General features: G+C 37.8%; 1 protein-coding gene across 5 annotated transcripts in view; it reads left to right on the top strand.

Annotated features, from left to right (window-relative positions):
• Cdk14 (cyclin dependent kinase 14) overlaps window positions 1–17994 on the top strand; it is a 593051-nt gene that overhangs the window by 446619 nt on the left and 128438 nt on the right. For all 5 annotated transcript variants that reach the window (XM_074064778.1, XM_074064777.1, XM_074064779.1 and 2 more), the window contains one exon: window positions 6967–7015. In XM_074064778.1, the coding sequence (XP_073920879.1) occupies window positions 6967–7015 (49 nt within the window). The remainder of the gene's footprint in view (window positions 1–6966; window positions 7016–17994) is intronic.

Raw genomic sequence — 17994 nt, 5'->3', positions numbered from 1 at the left:
CTGTTGTTTAAGAACCTCATTAGACCATTTTCATAGGGCTCCTTCAAGACAAGTACATGACCATGGAATAATAATTATGCTAATGTACAGATGAAAGTAAAACCTAGGTTTCCATTATTTAAGATGCAAATAATATTTTGCTCTCCAAATATTCAAGTCAGACCAATAAACTGACTACTAATGATTAGTGATTTGTATATTCTGTTAGTATTCTATAGTGTGAGAAAGAAGGACAACTAGAAATTACTAACTGAATATACAAAGCTGGTTCTAGAGGCACAAGTATCTGTTTGCATGCACATTTATGTCCTTTCTTAATAATACCCATGCAAACATCAATGCCTGTTAGCTACAAGATGCTTTCTGGCAGTGCTGCGTCAAAGACAGGTGTAGGTGAAGGAAATTTCATCAGTTCCTACAACTGCTCCAACCCTCGTTTTCTACTACTACATTAGAATCACAGGATTACTACCAGGCATGATGGTGCACACCTGTTATCCCAGCACTTGAGAGGCAGAGGCAAGCATGGGCTACATAGTGAGTTCAAGGCCAGCCTAACCTACATAGTGAGTTCAAGGCCAGTCTCAAGCAAATAAGAGCTGAGGATGTAGCTCAATGGTAGAGTGATTACCTTGCATGTACAAGGCTGTGGGTTCAATCCCCAGAACTAAGAAAAAAAAATCACAGAATTATATATTGGGAGAAGAGGATTGACATATCTGTGGTTTGTACTCATTTCTTTAAAGGAATAATTTAACACAGATGATTTACTCTCTTTGGAGTGATATTGCTCCCCAGGTATCATATGTCTCCCAGGTACACATATGAGTAATTGCACAAGATGGTCAGTTTTCAAGCATATTATTATTAATAGCTGTGATGACAGCACAATGGCTAACTGGTAGAGCACACATTATCAGCTCTTGAGATGTATTTTCCTATTGTACATTCTCAGTAACTCTGTAAGGTACGAACTGCTATATAATCGTGGGACACTGAGGCACAAGAAGTTTAAGTAGTATGTCCAAAATGACTAGAACTTAGAAAACTCATATCTTGTATTTTCTGTGAATATAAGACAGACTTGTTCTCCTAGGTGTAAAAGGGTAAGGCAGTTGGGCAGCAGGTGGGAAGGACACTAGAAGTAGGGAGTATTGAGTTCTCTTGATCTGTTTGTCCTGGCTTTATGGGCAGGGTGATCCTTTAAGCTTTCGCACCTGAGACCCAGATGTCATGGTAGAGTGCCTGGGAACACAGACTCCACATTCAGAAAGTCTCTGTTCAAGTCCCAGATCTGTCACATGAGCAAGTTGTCCAGTGTCGCTATACCTCAATTTTCCCATATAGACAATAGAGATGATCATGCTCCCTACCACACAATATTGTTATGAGTGTTTAGCTGAACTCATATTTGAAAACCACATAGGACATAGGAAATGTTTACTGAATATCAAACAGGAGGCTTGGGTGTCCAATCGTGTGGCTAAAGTGGCCTGGGAGCAGCGTCCTAGTTCAGCCTCTACCACTAGCCTACGTCATGACCTCAGGCAACTCAGTCTTCCTGACCTCCATGGCTTATTTGTAAGATGAAGTGGGAGCACCACCTGATTGCTTGGATCTGTTCCAGCTCACAGATCTTCTGGAATATGCAGATTCCCCCTTCTTGCTGTTCTCTTTCCCACTTTTGATACATTTTCTATTTTATTTTCTGGGAGTTCTAATTTGTTTGTGAATAGTACATTCTTAACTTTAATAAATGCCCAACTGATTGAACTTTACTTTTCTAGAGAAAAGGGTCTTATGGAAAGACAAGTGTTCTGTGACTTCCAGGTTGAGTAAATGTGGATAGGCAGAATACCTCCTCATGCACTCACAAATGCATATTAGCATGTATGCCACAGCAAGTAACAATGTTTAATAAATAGAATATTTGTTTCTAGAAGGTGCTCAGATATTGCTCATTTCAAAAAGCACACAATTGGGAATTGAAGGATGACTTGTTGCAGACAGTAAGTGTAAATGGATTTATTAAAAGACACATTAAGATGCCATGTCTTCCATTTTTAGGACTGAAAATCACTGCTCAGCCTTGTAAGGTTGCTCCTCTGGTGACAGTGACAGACAGTGCATTTGGGTTCAACATGGATGTGTCACATCAGTGTCTCTTCCTTATAATCCTCATACTATCGATTCTCAGCCACTATATGTTTTGGGGCTATCAAATGTTTTAAAACTGTGAATTGCAGGTGTTTAAGAAACACCTGTCACAATCACTAAGCTCTTGGAGTTAAGATAGTTAAAATCCTCAGAGTTCAGAAAAAGTCTGGCCCTCTCTATTCAACATAAACTCTCTTCTGTTGTTCATGAGTTTTACTTTACTTCTGTTCCAAGGACTATAGATCCAACTTTTTAAATATCTTGATCAGAATCCTAACTGATGTGTTCACTGCTGGTTTGGTTTTCCTAATAAATATAAGAAAGCAAAATGTGTATACAAATTCTCTTGAATGTGTATGAATACAGTTCTTCTATTGAGGGCCATTTAGTGTTGGTTTGCATGATTTATTACAGGCTACTAATACCATTGGATGTTTTGTGCACTGCTGTATTCACAGTGACTGGCAAACAGTAGAAAGAATAAATATTTATGCAATGAATGAGAGAATGAATGTGCCTTCTATCCAAAAGGATTTGATGATGTTAGCTGTTACATAAACAAATAATTAGGGTGATTGTTTGAAAAGTAACCAGAATGATGCAAGACTACACTAATAGATTACCCTTATGAAGGATGAGTCTTTTTTCCCTCCATGAAGCAATCCCAAGAAAGGCATTAAACTCAACACCTCTGCCAGGTGATGGGGTACCCTTGAGAATGGCCTCAGTTCTTTGTTTAAGTCCTTGCTACTTTCTTGCCAGCTCAGTAAGAGTAACTGCATTTATTAAAAGGCAAAAACTCCTAAACTTAAATTGTAAATAGCTGAATACATGATTTAAAGGAGTTAATGATAAAGAGTATCTAGCATTGCATATGGCATTTTGGACATACTCTTTTTATGTTGATTTATAAACTAATGCTTATTCCTCAGTATTACTATATTGTATGATAGCAAGTCTGTTTGGCAAAAATACACTGAAGTTTGAGCCTTTTTATGATCTCCTCTGTTGCCACCTCTCCTTGTCTGCTTCCCTCCCAAAAGAAAAGTATTAGCTAAGAATCCTGCTTCAGCCTTTCAAGTCCTGTGTGCATACCTGAGGTTTTTTTTATTAGTTGCTTGGTTGGTTACTGAAGTTAAAAACACAGCAGTATCTTATAAGATACAAAAACATTGGTGAGAAAAGAATGAGGAGAATAAAATTTTTAACTTAAATTCTTGGCATATACAATGCATACCTATAAGCAAATGAATGAAATACAGTTTAGGTTTTATCTTCATGAGGGTTACAGTTTGCTTTCACAGCGCCTCCAGCCATGTCAGGTCTAGGTCTTTTAAGCTGGGTGACTTTACAATATGTAACATTGTTCTCAGGTTTTCCTGTGGAATGTCAAGGAGTTGCAGAGCATAGCATTGGTTTTGAGGGTAAGCCTTTCCAGCCTTGTAGCATCATGTTGCATAGCATAGGAGTGATTTCTGCTCAGCAGGCTGTTCTCCCTGCTCTCCTGCTGTGCAGAGATCATCCTTTGCAATGTCCCTGCTTGAGAGGAGAAGGTGAAAATCAGCCTGCAGGTTTAAATTAATTGCACTCCTCAGTTATGCTATGAGTTAGCCAATGCTTTAAATAATAACACTCCAAACTTCTAGTTGAAACATAATTGGAAAGAGAAAGTTGACATTAAAATAGCAAGGGAGAGTAAACTTAACTGAAGGTGACCAGTGTAAAACATTCGTATGCAAATGCTTGAGTCTTATTCACAGGCAGTTGACTATTTTTTGAAATACACCTGTTACTAATATAGGACACTAATCTAAACATCTTTTTGTTTCAGACCTTACAGAACTAATTATGTTGCTTTTATTCTAATGGAACATTGCTTTTATTCATGATGGAAGTAGTTTTTAAAATATAATCTTTTGATGTAATTTTCAGCTCACTGCTGAAAATGTTAGAAATGACTCCACTTGAATTTGTGTACTTTGTCAATTAAGATCTGAAAGATGCTAAGTACAAATAATCAGATCTGTGTGCTCCTAGAGCTAGCTGCAGCTGTATGCCTTTGTCTTGTCTTCATTTGAAAAAGAAACAGTTGAGATTGGTGTCTCTGGCTCTAGTTTCTCATGGACTGAGTTCATATCCACATTGTAGCATTCCCACCTGAGTCTATAATTCCACATTGACAATTCTCTGCTACTAAGCTGTTGTCAGGACTTACTCATTTTTGGGTGTCCATTGCCCAGTGCAGTCACCTGGCACACAGGGAGAGCCCAGACAATATTTGCTAAGAGAATGCCCCACCACTGACGAATGGATTAAGAAAATGTGGTATCTATACACAATGGAATTCTATGCAGCCATGAAGAAGAACGAAATGTTATCATTCACTGGTAAATGGATGGAATTGGAGAACATCATTCTGAGTGAGGTTAGCCTGGCCCAAAAGACCAAAAATCATATGTTCTCCCTCATATGTGGACATTAGATCAAGGGTAAACACAACAAGGGGATTGGACTATAAGCACATGATAAAAGCGAGAGCACACAACGAAGGGGTGAGGATAGGTAAGACACCTAAAAAACTAGCTAGCATTTGTTGCCCTTAATGCAGAGAAACTAAAGCAGATACCTTTAAGCAACTGAGGCCAATAGGAAAAGGGGAACAGGTACTAGAGAAAAGGTTAGTTCAAGAAGAATTAACCTAGAAGGTAACACCCATGCACAGGAAATCAATGTGAGTCAATGCCCTGTATAGCTATCCTTATCTCAACCAGCAAAAACCCTTGTTCCTTCCTATTATTGCTTATACTGTCTCTACAACAAAATTAGAAATAAGGGCAAAATAGTTTCTGCTGGGTATTGGGGGGCGAGGGGGGGAGTGGGTGGTAAGGGAGGGGGTGGGGGCAGGGGGGAGAAATGAACCAAGCCTTGTATGCACATATGAATAATAAAAGAAAAATGAAAAAAAAAAGCTATATGGCCAATAAAAATAAATAAATAAATAAATAAATAATAAAAATAGAAATAGAGTTAAGTCCACCTGATTTACAGATTGTTTACAAGCATAGTATGTATGAATATCAAAAGAAATTTCAAAAACAAAAATTTTAAATTCCTGCACACACATCACCCAACTCAGTCCCACGTTATAGTCACTGACACTTAAATCATGTATGATCTGCTGAGTGTTTCTGTGCTCTAATTTTATGAATATCTGCCTCCCCAAAATCAAATTGTCCCCAAAAGCATGGTAAAATTTATAGTAGTCCACCCAAAGCAAAAAGGTGATGTAATGAGCTTAATTTAAGTGATAAAGTGAAAATTGTAGATTTGTTGAAAGGAAGCATGTTTTTAGCAGAAGTTGAATGGTGGTATGAGAAAAAATGAATTATACATAATATCCATAATAAATATCCATAAAAAAGAGCTGGAAATAAGTCTAGTTTGGGGTGAGCAGTAGTAACATGTTCAATAGTAATTTTGTGACAGTGAAGTAGCTTAGTTGATGCGGTTTCAAGTGATGGGTGCTCAGACCTCCCCTATGTACAGTGTAGGTAGACGGGAGTAATTGTAGAGTACTGGACTCTGCCTCTTGGGCATGCATGACTTTTATTCAGTGGAGATCTACTCGGAAGCATCTACCCACAAATACCAAGGGTCTTTGCAGTATATTTATGTAGGGACCTACTGTGAGTGGAGCTCACTGGGTGTCAGTGAGTGAGTGAGTGTGAAGGCCATGGACACGACCCTCCACTTCTGTGGACTGTTTAAAACTGCACTTAGGCTACACTAAATTTATATTTTAAGTTTTTCTTTCTTCAATAATAAATTAGCCTTAGCTCATCTTACTGTAACTTTTTATGTCATAAACTTTAATTTTTGTAAACATTTTGTCTCTTTTGTAATAACACTTCGCGTAAATGCATTGTGCCAAGATATTTATTGAAGCATCGTTTACAAGAGAAAATAACTGGCAGCTATGCTACTTTTATCCCTTGGAATGTTATACAGTTTTAAAACAATTGTTATATATGTTTTCTTCCACTATCTATTACTAAATGCCAAAAAAGTTTCAGAGTAATGTTTTTGTATGATTCATTTAAAATTTAAGATAGTTTATTTGTTTGAATATGAATTATGTATGTGTGTATTTGTAAAGAAATATGTGTAGAAGGCCATATCAAGCCATTAACAATTGGTGTATCATCAGGAGTGAAAAACCAGGAATAGTTGAGATTACTAATATCTATTCCATTCTACTTTATTATTAAAGTTAATAAAAAATGAAATGTGTTCCTTTTTAATTTAAAAACTCTAATAAAATTGTTCAGTAGTAAATGTAAATACACACTACAGGGCATGGGTAGTTTGATATACCATGTATTTTATGAAAGGTGACTTAACATGACTATATTTGGTAAGAGAGATCTTCAAAGATAAAACAGCCAGCAAGTCTCACTTGACCAATGTGTCAATCTTTTTCTGTAAACCTACTTAGAGTTTAGAGATTGGAACTTGCATTACTTTTTTTCAAATTAACTAAAACTTATTCTAAGAAATAATTACTGAAGAAACTAGACTAGGAAATAAATCATCCTAGACAAAAGAAAATAATGTTTTGTTGTTTAAAATGTTGTAATCATCCTTTTCACCTTTATAAGCTGCCCAAAGTTAAGGGAAAGACCCTTCTAGGCTAACCTAACTACAACTAAACCAAGCACTATCTTTTTTTAGAAGTCGAGTTTTACTAGCATGCTTGCAATATGTACATTTGATACAAAGATTTTTTATCATGTTTCTTTTTTATTTCAGAACGCTTTACCCTGTACAGCTCTAAAAACCTTAGACAAGCATGGAATAAGTAAGTCATCATACAGATTTTGCTCATTTCCTTTCTTGCTCTTTCAGTATATTTACACCTCTGATAAAAGTTTGTCTCAGCATTTTTCATTCATTCATGTTGTTACCCATTCATTCATTTAGCCATTAAACCATTAATAAACCCTAACTATGTGTGTTAACTATGTGATCCATCTTGTAACTAAAGTTCAAGAGATATTTTAATATCCACGAAGCAACACTTACAAAATATAATGTAGTAACTGACTTTCTAACTGAAATGATGTTGATGACAGCTTGTGAGCTAGACAAAATTGATGACTTAGAATTTTTTTTCAATTTATGTATTTTCCAAGTTTTATTAGGAAACTAGGTATCTTTATTGTTTGAAGTATTGACTCCATTTTTTTTCATATCTGTTCTCTCATCTGATCTTGTTGAAATAGTTTTATTTATTAGTATCAAAATTTCACTAAATATGAAGTCCTGGGTTGTGCAAGTTATTCACAAGTATTTTAGTGCAAGCCATCCTGTTAGAAAATCAGTGGAAGGTACAAAGTAACTGAGTCACTTGGTTTTAGTCAAGCATCACATTTCAAACAATATGCTGAAAAAATGATAACCAGAGCTTCCTTGATTAAATAAACCACCATTCCTTGTAACAGTATTTTGTCTGTGGGGAATTTGGTATGACAATCTCACTTTTCACTGTTAGGACTTGTTTAATTTTGGATACCATCAGTTATGAAGATAAAAAATAAGAAAAAATCTTTTTCATGTTAAAATACTTTTAATCAATGTCAGTAGAGACAGCAGACATCTGATCTTGACAAACTCATGGAATGAATACATTCAACTCTGCAGTAGTTTATTTGAAGGATAAGTCATTTATTTTTATTGAATCTGTGCTTAGGAGAACACACTAGTATAAATGTTTTTGCATAGTAAGGCTTTGTATTTCCCATAGTAAAGAGTCATTTTCAAATTCTAGAGTCTCTGCTGGGAGGCATGGGGACCCCCCTCAGCCTGCTCCTCATCTTTTACCAACACCTTTTCTGGTCACTGGATTAAAATTTAAGTGTTTTTGTATACCAGTTAATATAAAGTGTGCAGCTCCTACCATAATTTATAATCAAACACACTCCTCTCTCCTAATTCCTCAAAAAGTGTTACTCAGAAAGGTAACTTTTATGAAACAATTCTTGAGAAAGCAGTTGAATTTCCTAGTCCTGTATTTGAAGTAATAGGAAAATCTGACTACAGTGTGATGTGGGGAGTTGACCATTAGGTTACAGAACTTAGAAGTAGAATTAAAGTCATTTAATAAACTGAGTCCCACCTTAGATTTCTTTTAAAATACCTTAGGGAAAATATTAAAGGCTAAGCTTTAAGGTAAAATTTTAAAATGATGATCATGGCTTGTCTAACATTATGCTATTTTAAGTCTCCTTAAGTCTCATTTTTAATGCCTTAAGGGCTTATTTCAGAAACACTAATATTAAACCCATCACTAATTTTTTAAAATATTTCTTTCTTGTATGCCAGTGTTAAGTGCCGAATCTTTGGAACCAAATTGTAGCTTTCAATCAATTCAAACTTAAAAAAATGTAAAGAGAACTAAGAATTCAGAGGCATTAATTATATTATTGATTTTTCCTCTAAATGGACCTTGCAGACATCATTGACATCCCAACATCTCTCACCTCAGGAGTATGGTCTTTATTTTAAAGAACTGCATTAAAAGACTATGAAACAAGTGTTGGATGTCCCATTCCTGCTACTTAATTTGCTTATCTATAGCACAGTTACTAAACTGAGGAAATTGCTAATTTTCTTGTACAGTGATAAAGGCTTAAAATTAAGGGAACTAATTTGTAAGAAGTAATTTGAATGCAATTTAGATGGGTGGGTTAATATAAAAAAGTAAGTTACTATTCAAAATTAAGTAACAGTGTCTTTAAAGATGGGATTAACCTAGCTATTACAGTTGTATGGGTGTTCCACTGCCTTAGAAGATAGGGACTTCTTGAACAATGAATCCTTCAGTCTCTTTGAATAGCTGTTGTGACCCAGTCCCTTTGAGGGGGCCTCATCCCATGTAGTTCCATGGAACTACCCATGTAGCTCCCTGCTAACTTCATTTATTTTATGTCAGTAACCATAAGCATAATTTTTCCCCTTTGAAATATTTTTTAGTATTCTGAGAAAATAAAGCAGTGATGGGGAAAATATCCAAAGATCCAACAGATATCCACATTGAGAGTATAATTTAAAGAAGATATCTTAATTATAGGATTGGGAATAATAAATTTATATCAATAAAAAAGAAAGCCCTTTTATTCTCTCATATTGGAAGCATGTGGCCCATGCATGACCCATGTGAGCTCTTTGTACATAAAGGAGATTTGGGGCTAAATGGAGACAAATCTTAATTTTATAAAAATATGACTGCCTTCAAAACATTCCATTTTATTCTGTTGGAGTTGTACTCTCCCTATTTCTCTTCCAAATCTCTCTATTTATAGTTGTCTGACATTGGCATGTATGTGCAATCAACCAAGAATTTCAGCCACTTAAAAGATCTTTTATTATTTTGGCTGGAGAAGAAGCCTTAGTATATACTCTCCAGCAATGTTAAGGGTAAGATTCCAGGAACACATTTGCTTGTTTTGGAACTTTTTAACAGCTGAACAATTTGGTAGGTTTGAAAGTATCGAAATGAGAACTAAGAATTAGCCACAACAGTACAGAAGACAGATCTGGAAAACACAGCACCTGGCTGGTAAAATGAAGCCAGCCATCCTCAGGCTTTCAGTGAGTGCCAGTCACCTTTTCTTGCTTCTTCCCCTACACAGCAAGTTCTGCTTATCATCTGTTTGTTAGGTAAGGATAGATGAGCCTTACCTAAGGATAGGCTGGATTTCTCCCCAGAGTTTGTGTAAATTGATATATTTTTAAATATGTAGTAAAAATACAGAGACACTGTAATGAAGCCACCTTTTTAGGAATGCAAAAATAGAAAAGAAAACATTTCCCTGCTATGTTTCAATGTCCCAGCAGAGTCACAAGCCCTAATTTGGAAGATTTAGAATGTTTCCCAACTTTGTGCTCATGAACTTTCCTTAACTATTTTAATCTGGCTCCATGCTTAACCCCCAAGACATATTTTGAAGATGACTTGCTAGATAGTTGTGTTACATATGCACAAGACGTGTATATTTAAACTAATATTTACAATAATCTGCATTTCACTTTGTGTATTTATGTTAGAGGTACTCTTTTGTGTTTTTCTTGTCATCATGTCTGATGTATCCCATTAAGATTATTGTCATTCCTCCTGAAGAAACTGAAAGACTCCATTTTCTACTCTATCATGTCCTAAAGTTATCCAACACAACAGTAAACTGCAAAGCAAGTTAGAACTTTACATTTCTTTACTGCCTTAGAACTGTGAGGAAGAAAAATTGCTGTTCGTACACTAGGAGGAGCAGTTGAGTCGAGTCAGAGCTTCATCTTTCCCACTTTGATGTTTTTTCCACTCTTGATTATTTCTGTTAGAATTCTATTTACTTCAAAGTAGCAGTTTTAATTTATTTAGTGCCTGGAGACTTCTTCTCATAATACTGCCAAATAAATTACTCTCTACCTCTTCAATTCACGTTTTGGGGGGTGGGTTTATTGGGGTGAGGTGCTCTGAAGCAGATATTTTGGAATCCCAGGCACTTAACTGGAAGAATGGCCTGTGATTGTCAACCACCCAGCTCTGTGGATTCAAGACCAGCAGTAAAGGCTACATGGGGTATAAGTTCTTCCCCACATCCTGCTCCCTTAAAAATACAGTTTTCAACACATGAATAATCTGTTCCAAGCAGCTCTCCTGACTTTGGCCTTCCATGTTGTGTTTGAAGGTGTTACTTGAAGACCCCAAAGGCTTACCTGCATTCTTGAAAGGTGCAGTTCAGAGTAATTTCTGGGGACACTTGTTTTCACAGGAACAAATATTAGTTCAGTTACTGAAAGCATTATGTGGATATGGCATAATTCAGACTCACTTACCCCCTTGCCACCTAACAGAGAGTAGTTCTAGGAAATTGCAGATTGGATTCCTAAAAGGAAAAAAGAGACTCACCTGAAATAGGAGATGCTTTCTAGGCCCTGGTGTGTGTTCTAGAGAATCTCAAAGAAAGCAGGATTAAGTCTGTCCAAAACCACAGGTTGGAGGCAGGTTCCATGAAGATGAAGAAGAAGCCAAAGTTTGCCAAAGGCTGGGTTACTAGAAACAGCAACAACATAAATGTGAAAACATATGACACATACCTAGCCAAAGGGCTAGTAACACTTATTGCTATAGTCATATGGAGGTGGTGGTGGTGATTAACATTTGGACAGACTTTTGCAATATAGAATGTGCTTTCACATACATTGTCACATCCTCATGTATCCTTACAGCAGGCTTTTGAGGTAGCTGGGGAAGATACTATTATCTCCATTTTATAACTCAAAATAGAAAACATGCTCGAGGTCAAATGATCAATGCAATTGAAAATTACAACGTGGAATGGATGCTTCATAGTGCATTTTCTGAAAACAATCAGGTATTACCAGTTTTAAAACCTTAATATTCATGTGGACTTATAAATGTCTGTTTTATTTTCTTCTCACCACAACTTTGGGTAGAGAGGTATCTTCTGGAATGAATGTCATTCTCTGTCTAGATTTTACATAGCAGAAAAACCAGGATAGAGTGGAAAGCTGACTTCTTCCATCCTGGGGAAAACTGTGTTTTCAGCAGGCTGACCACCCACAACCATCAGCTAGGTCTCTCCTGCATCACTGCTGGGGAATGTGCCAGTGGTGGATTAAGGGCTGGGCTTGTGACAATCTAGTGCCAGAGGTGACAAGCCTGCTGCTACCCACTTACACCCCACTAGTGAGACTTATTGCCTATCCACTAGCATCTTATGTCATTGACAGATTTGTTTTCTTCTCTCTCTCTCTCCCCCTCCCACAACAATAAATTCACTGCCATTAATAATCTCTAATGGTAAGGACTGTAAAACAGATATAGTATGTATGTAGGAGAGGCACTAGTGGGAGTAGGGAGGGTGAAGGAAGGAAGTTAAGGTGATGGTATATGGCAGATGGACTTCATATAGCTATATGAAACAGAACTAAGAAACCTCTTGCAATTGCTTTAAATAGAGTGGGGAGGGGGTTGAGTGGGAGAGACAATGGGGGCAATGTAAATAATGTACAACGTAAGTCTAATCAGAATTGTCATTACGAATCTCCCCCGTATAATGAATATATCCTAATAAAAAATTGTTAAAAAAAAAACTTAAAGCTCCTGTTTATAACACCCCCCCCAAAAAGAATCCCTGGTGGTGGCCAAGGGCTGTCCTCCTGCTATTTGTTATCTACTAAGCACAAGGTTTTTGTTCCCCTTCTGCTGGACAAAAAAAATATCCATCTTCTCTCTTACTAATTGGTGGTACATTCCAGGGTTGGGAATTGGCAACAGCCAGCCATTGTTTTTCATCCTTCTGGATTATGTGTTGGGTTCCTTATCCAAAAGCTAGTACTTCTGGTGTAGCTGATACTACCCTCAGCTGTGAAGCTCATTAGGGAGTAAAACCCATCCCCACTTGTGGGCAGCCCCAAGCTCCCAGGAGTGGGTCAGCTGTTTGTTTCCCACAGGAGGATGATGGAGTTGGGAATTCTTAAACTGTTCCTAAAACAGATTCAGGCAGGGTGAGCTGAAATTCTCCATCTCCCAGTATAAAGTAGCTATCCATGTTCTGTGACTACCAACAGTGACCACAAATTTATTGGCATAAGGCACCACAAATGTTATCTCACTCTTCTGTTTGACAGAAGTCTGTGTGGGCTTATCTACTTTCTTTGCTCTGGATCTGAGAATGCCAAAATCAAAGTGCTGGCCAACTTAGGCTGTTCCCTGGAGTGGGGAGTTTGCTTCTGAGTCCATTCAGGTTGTTGGCAGAATTTAGTTCCTTGTGGGAGTAGAGCTGAGGCCCACTTCCCTTCTGGATGGAAGGAACTCCTGGTTGCCAACCAGGAGCCTCATCCAGTCCCTGAAGGCTTCCTTCATGCTTTATCACATTGGCACGTCCTTCAAACCAGTTCCACATCTCACAACTTCTCCTTCTGCCCCATCTTTTCTGCCTGCATCAGGGGGAAGTGCTCCATGTCTAAAAGTTCATGTAATTAGATTGGGCCCACCTGGCTAACCCAGGTTAATCTCCCTTAATCATATCAGCAAGATCCCCTTTGCATTGAAAAATAGCATGTTCCTAGATCTCAGAGAGTAGCAAGTAGACATTTTTGGGGGCCATTCTGCATACAGTGGGTACTCTTGTTTTCTTTGTAGTCATGAGCCATGGATGAAGCAGACTTCTACTTTGCCCGGTCTCCTGCCCATCAGGTGACAGACATGGGGCTCTGACTGCAATGGATACCCTCACAATGATGTCTAAGGAAACAGTCATTGTCCATACCTCCTGCAGAGAAATAAAAGATGATGCTTAGGAAGGCTGCTGATAACCAGCCCAATGTTGTAGCTATTAGATTGCTATGGCTCTTGAACACTTAAAATGAGATGAGTATGACACAGGAACTAAAATTTAATTTTATTTAAATTTAATTAATTTAAATGTAAAGAGTCACATAAAATTAGTGACTACCATATTGAGCAGTATGTTTCTAAGTCTTCCTGTGAGCTATCTGTTTATTAAGTGCTTGCCATGTTATACAGTCCTGGGTGTCTGATGCTTTGGAAACTATGCTTAAGAGAATAGAATTGTTTACATTTTATACCCAAGTGTCCAGAGATCTTGCTTTATATTTTTGCCTCTCACTCCTATCTTTTATTTGTAAACACTCTGAGAAAATACTAGCTCTGGAGTACCCAATAAGCGTAATAAATCTGCAGAGGGAATAGTGGAAATATCAAAGAACATCAAGCAAACATGCCTTCCCCTTCTTCTCCCCCGCAGAAGCCATGCTGTTCCCTCCTGAGGGGTGCTGCCTGTTGCAAGTGTCTCTCTGCCTTTCTCCTCCTTGTGTTCTCTCTCTGTCTTTTCTGTTGGGAACTGTTAAGGGTTAGATACACAGCTCTCTACCCTTTTTGAACTCCCTGAAGAATTCACCTCTCTGCTGTTGTTCCCATTCCCCTTGATCTACCCTCACTCTTCTCAGAAAATACTGCAAAGGCTCAGCTTCCTGCTCACCATGTAGGAGATGCTATTGCTCCATTTTCTAAATAAGCCTCCCAAACCAAGTGCCAGGTCTCTCTCCCTGGGCCCCTGTGGGTACATATGTTAATTCTTAGGCTTTAGAATATCAAGAATGGCCACCTTTTAGAAAGTGAAGCATGAACAGAGATTCAGAGGTTTTTTTACCTCTTCATTTAGAACAACTGATATACGATCCCCTTTCTCAACATTTCCTTATATAATTCTCTTTTGATTAAGAAAATGGTTATGGATTTAGTGTATTTTTAGCCTCAAAAAAGAATGATGAACACATCATTCAGCCACATCTCCAGTCCTTTTTGCTCTGGTTATTTTGGAGATAGCATCTTGCTTTTTTGCCCAGGCCAGCCTGGACTTCCATCCTCCTATTTTATGCTTCCCACAGTAGCTGGGATGACAGGTGTGTGCCACCACATCAGCTGTTGATTGAGATAGGGTCTTGGGAACTTTTTACCGAGGCTGGCTTCGAATCATGATCCTCTCAATCATAGACTTCCAAGTAGCTAGGATTACTGGTGTGAATCACTGGTGCCCAGCTAAAAAAGGTGATTTTTAACAACAGTATCTTCCTTTGTGTGTGCTGCCACCAATACCACCTTTACCATGATTGATTGTCATGAAACAAGGCATTTGTCTCACTGGGAAGACTTTCTATAGAAGTGGTGTTCAACTCCCACTTACTACGAGGATATGGTTACCAGACTATTCATGTTGGCTCATGTATCCAACGACTGTTGTGTATTTAGTGGTCCTACTAACCTTCTAAGGAACGTGGTCCACAAATATTATTGATAAGAATCAAGAAAAAGCACAGAAAAGAGGAAGGAAGGTTGTACAACCTAATTATTGGCACAATAATTAGGCCTGAGGCCAGTGTCATCTTTGCCATTGTAGGGACTAAGTATCGACTCTAGATATTGTGCCAGGCAACAGTCAGAAGGCTCCCTAACCTCCAAACCTCAGTTTTTTCAGTTTTTTTTTTAAAGCACTTTTCAATGTTATTGTTTAATCTTTAAATAAAGCATGGATGTAAATTACCTAGCACCTGAGCAACCCCTGTCCTTGGCATACATTAATTTATCTCTGCTGCTGCTTTTCTGAACTCCCTGCCCAACTCAGCCAGAGAGTTTCATTCAGTCCCAAATGAAAACCAGCTGTCCTTGAACACAGATGCTACTCCTATATAAGGTCCCCAGATATCTGGAATATTCTTCCACCTTCCTAAGAGCACATGCTGAGCTGCTTGGTCACCTGTTTTCTTTTTTTTATTTTTTGTGAATACATCTCATGTAGAAACTAGATTTCATTTCCCTCAACAGTTCCTTCCTAAGATTGGTATGTTAACAAATAGCATTTTACATAATTAATGCAAAACTGTGATTTATCTTAAAGCTGAACACACGTCTCCTAGACAGTTTTCCTAATTAGACTGAAAGAAACTCATATGAATCACTGTTACCAAGTTCGAATGTGTGTTAGGCCTTTTCTATGATGTTGTCTGTTCATGCAAGGATGGGTGAGCCTAAGCCAGGGGTATAGGCCCTGAGTGTTCACTTGACCCAGTATTTCAGCGGTGAGACTAAAAGTAATTATTCTTGCTGTTTGGAGCATTTAAATGGCAAGAGTAGGTCACTGTCTCTTGAAACACATTGAATAAAGGCTGGGAGCGTGTCCTTGCTGCATGTGTCACAGGAACAGGAAGAGGGTTCCAAAGGCAACTGGCCTTTTTCTTTAACATTGAGCCAAGTCCATACCCTAAGTCACAAATCCATGTTAAATGACTTTAACAGTAGATTTTAATGTCTTTTTGAAAACAAAAGTATATAGAACTGCCTTTAACACAGAGATACACAATTCCCAAGTCAATCCTTTTTGCCCTACCTCAAAGAACATTTATACATAATTTCAACATTTGGGGGATGTCAGAAAAATCTGGTTGTGGTTTACAATTTAAGTCGCATAGTTCGTGTGTATGTGTGTGTGTTACCTGGTCTATAAATGACATGTAAATGAATAGAAATATTATGCAAAGAGATGGATGTTAGGGTCCTCCCCTCAGTGCATTGTTAAAATGCATATCTTTGTGCATCTGTATGTGAAATGTCTGCTAGTCCTCAGCTGTATTTAATCCCTCAAGACTTGATATACAAACATGATGCCAAATAGAGAACTTCCCTTAAATTATTCAAATCTCCCCATAAGTGATATCCCACTCTTCCTGCAATGGAAAACATTTGATCATAAATTCAATTAAATCAGCCATCCTCTTTGTGATGTTTGTCCAGCTAAATCCTTTAGCGGCTAAACTGATAAACATACCAGCTGTGTGTGTGTTATGTGTGGTGTGTGTGTGCATGTGTGAGTGCATGTGTGGTGTGTGAGTGCATGTGCGGTGTGGTGTGTGCATGTGTGTGTGCTCTGTGTGCAGGTGTGTGTGGCATGTGTGTTTGGTGTGTGTGTGTGGTGTATGCATGTGTGTGGGGTGTGTGCATGTGTGTGGGGTGTGCATGTGTGTGTGGTATGTGCATGTGTGTATTCATGTGTGCATGTGTGTGTGTGGCATGTGTGTGCATGTTTATCACTCAACTGTTGCAGAAAAATTAATCTGAAGTAAACATTAAGGGATAGCTGTTATTTCTTAGGCCAGGTTTTGACCAGTTCACTGCAGTCAGGGTTTAAAACATTAGGGAGAAAATTATGTGTGTTTCTTTAAACTCACTTGCTTTTATTTCTCAATTTAGAACTGAGTTTTAATATATTGAATTTTAGATCAAAACTGATACTGATGCTTTGGAAATATTAGTAAGAGCTGTCAAACTACATCAACCATTCTTCCTCCTCTTTCTTCCCTACTCTACTTCCTAGTTAAAGGCAAAATGACTATGGACATACTTCTTTAAGTTCCTTAAGGAAAATGCCACAATAGGACTATAGTACTATTTTTGATTTTTCAAATCTGTTTGTCAGCTGAGGAGGTAAGGTTTGTTAGAGTCATATGAATGTTGATTGCTTCTCATCTTGATCCTAAAGCCTTTCAGACACACAGATATAACCACCCTCTTCCCTTCTTTTTCATCTTATCTTTATTAATGATTCCATTGATTTGGATATAACTGACCCCTTATTATGTGTATGTTTAAATACATGTATATCCATGTGGCCTGTAGAGGGCAGCATGTTCTGAGGGAAAAACAGATTACTGGGCAGCTACTTATCTCTATAAAATATAAGGTAAGTAGCTGTGTGTGTGTGTGTGTGTGTGTGTGTGTGTGTGTGTGTGTGTTTTGTCAGCTAAACAGGTAAAATATAAATATCTCTGGTGAGAAGCCAGAGCTGATGCCTGCTTTGATCATCTGCCCTTGTCTGCTCTTTGAGGATCTGTCTGGATGATGAATATTTTTATGAATTGGCTCAGCCACTCTGGAAGCTACTTAATTAGGGGTTATACCAGGTCCTAGGCATTTGCCTCAAATGGAGCTCAGCATGTCATTTTATTTGTAAAGAAGAATGCAATGGGATTGTCCATTTGCCTCTCGTTTTGTGCCTATACTTCTTATGTTATTTGTTGGTCTACATGCGGCTTTACTTTCCTGTCTTAGAATTCTACTGACCTTCATCCCTTACTTTCTATGAACACCAAAAGAATTCAACTACAATTTTTCTCAAGGAAATATAAAAAACATTTCCACAGGGAAATGTTCCCTTCTACCATTGTGGACTTGAACCTAAA

The sequence above is a fragment of the Castor canadensis genome, chromosome 2 (genome assembly GCF_047511655.1).
Source record: "Castor canadensis chromosome 2, mCasCan1.hap1v2, whole genome shotgun sequence".
NCBI lineage: Eukaryota > Metazoa > Chordata > Mammalia > Rodentia > Castoridae > Castor > Castor canadensis.
Note: the sequence above shows the minus strand (reverse complement) of the source record. Positions and strands in the feature narration are given on the sequence as shown.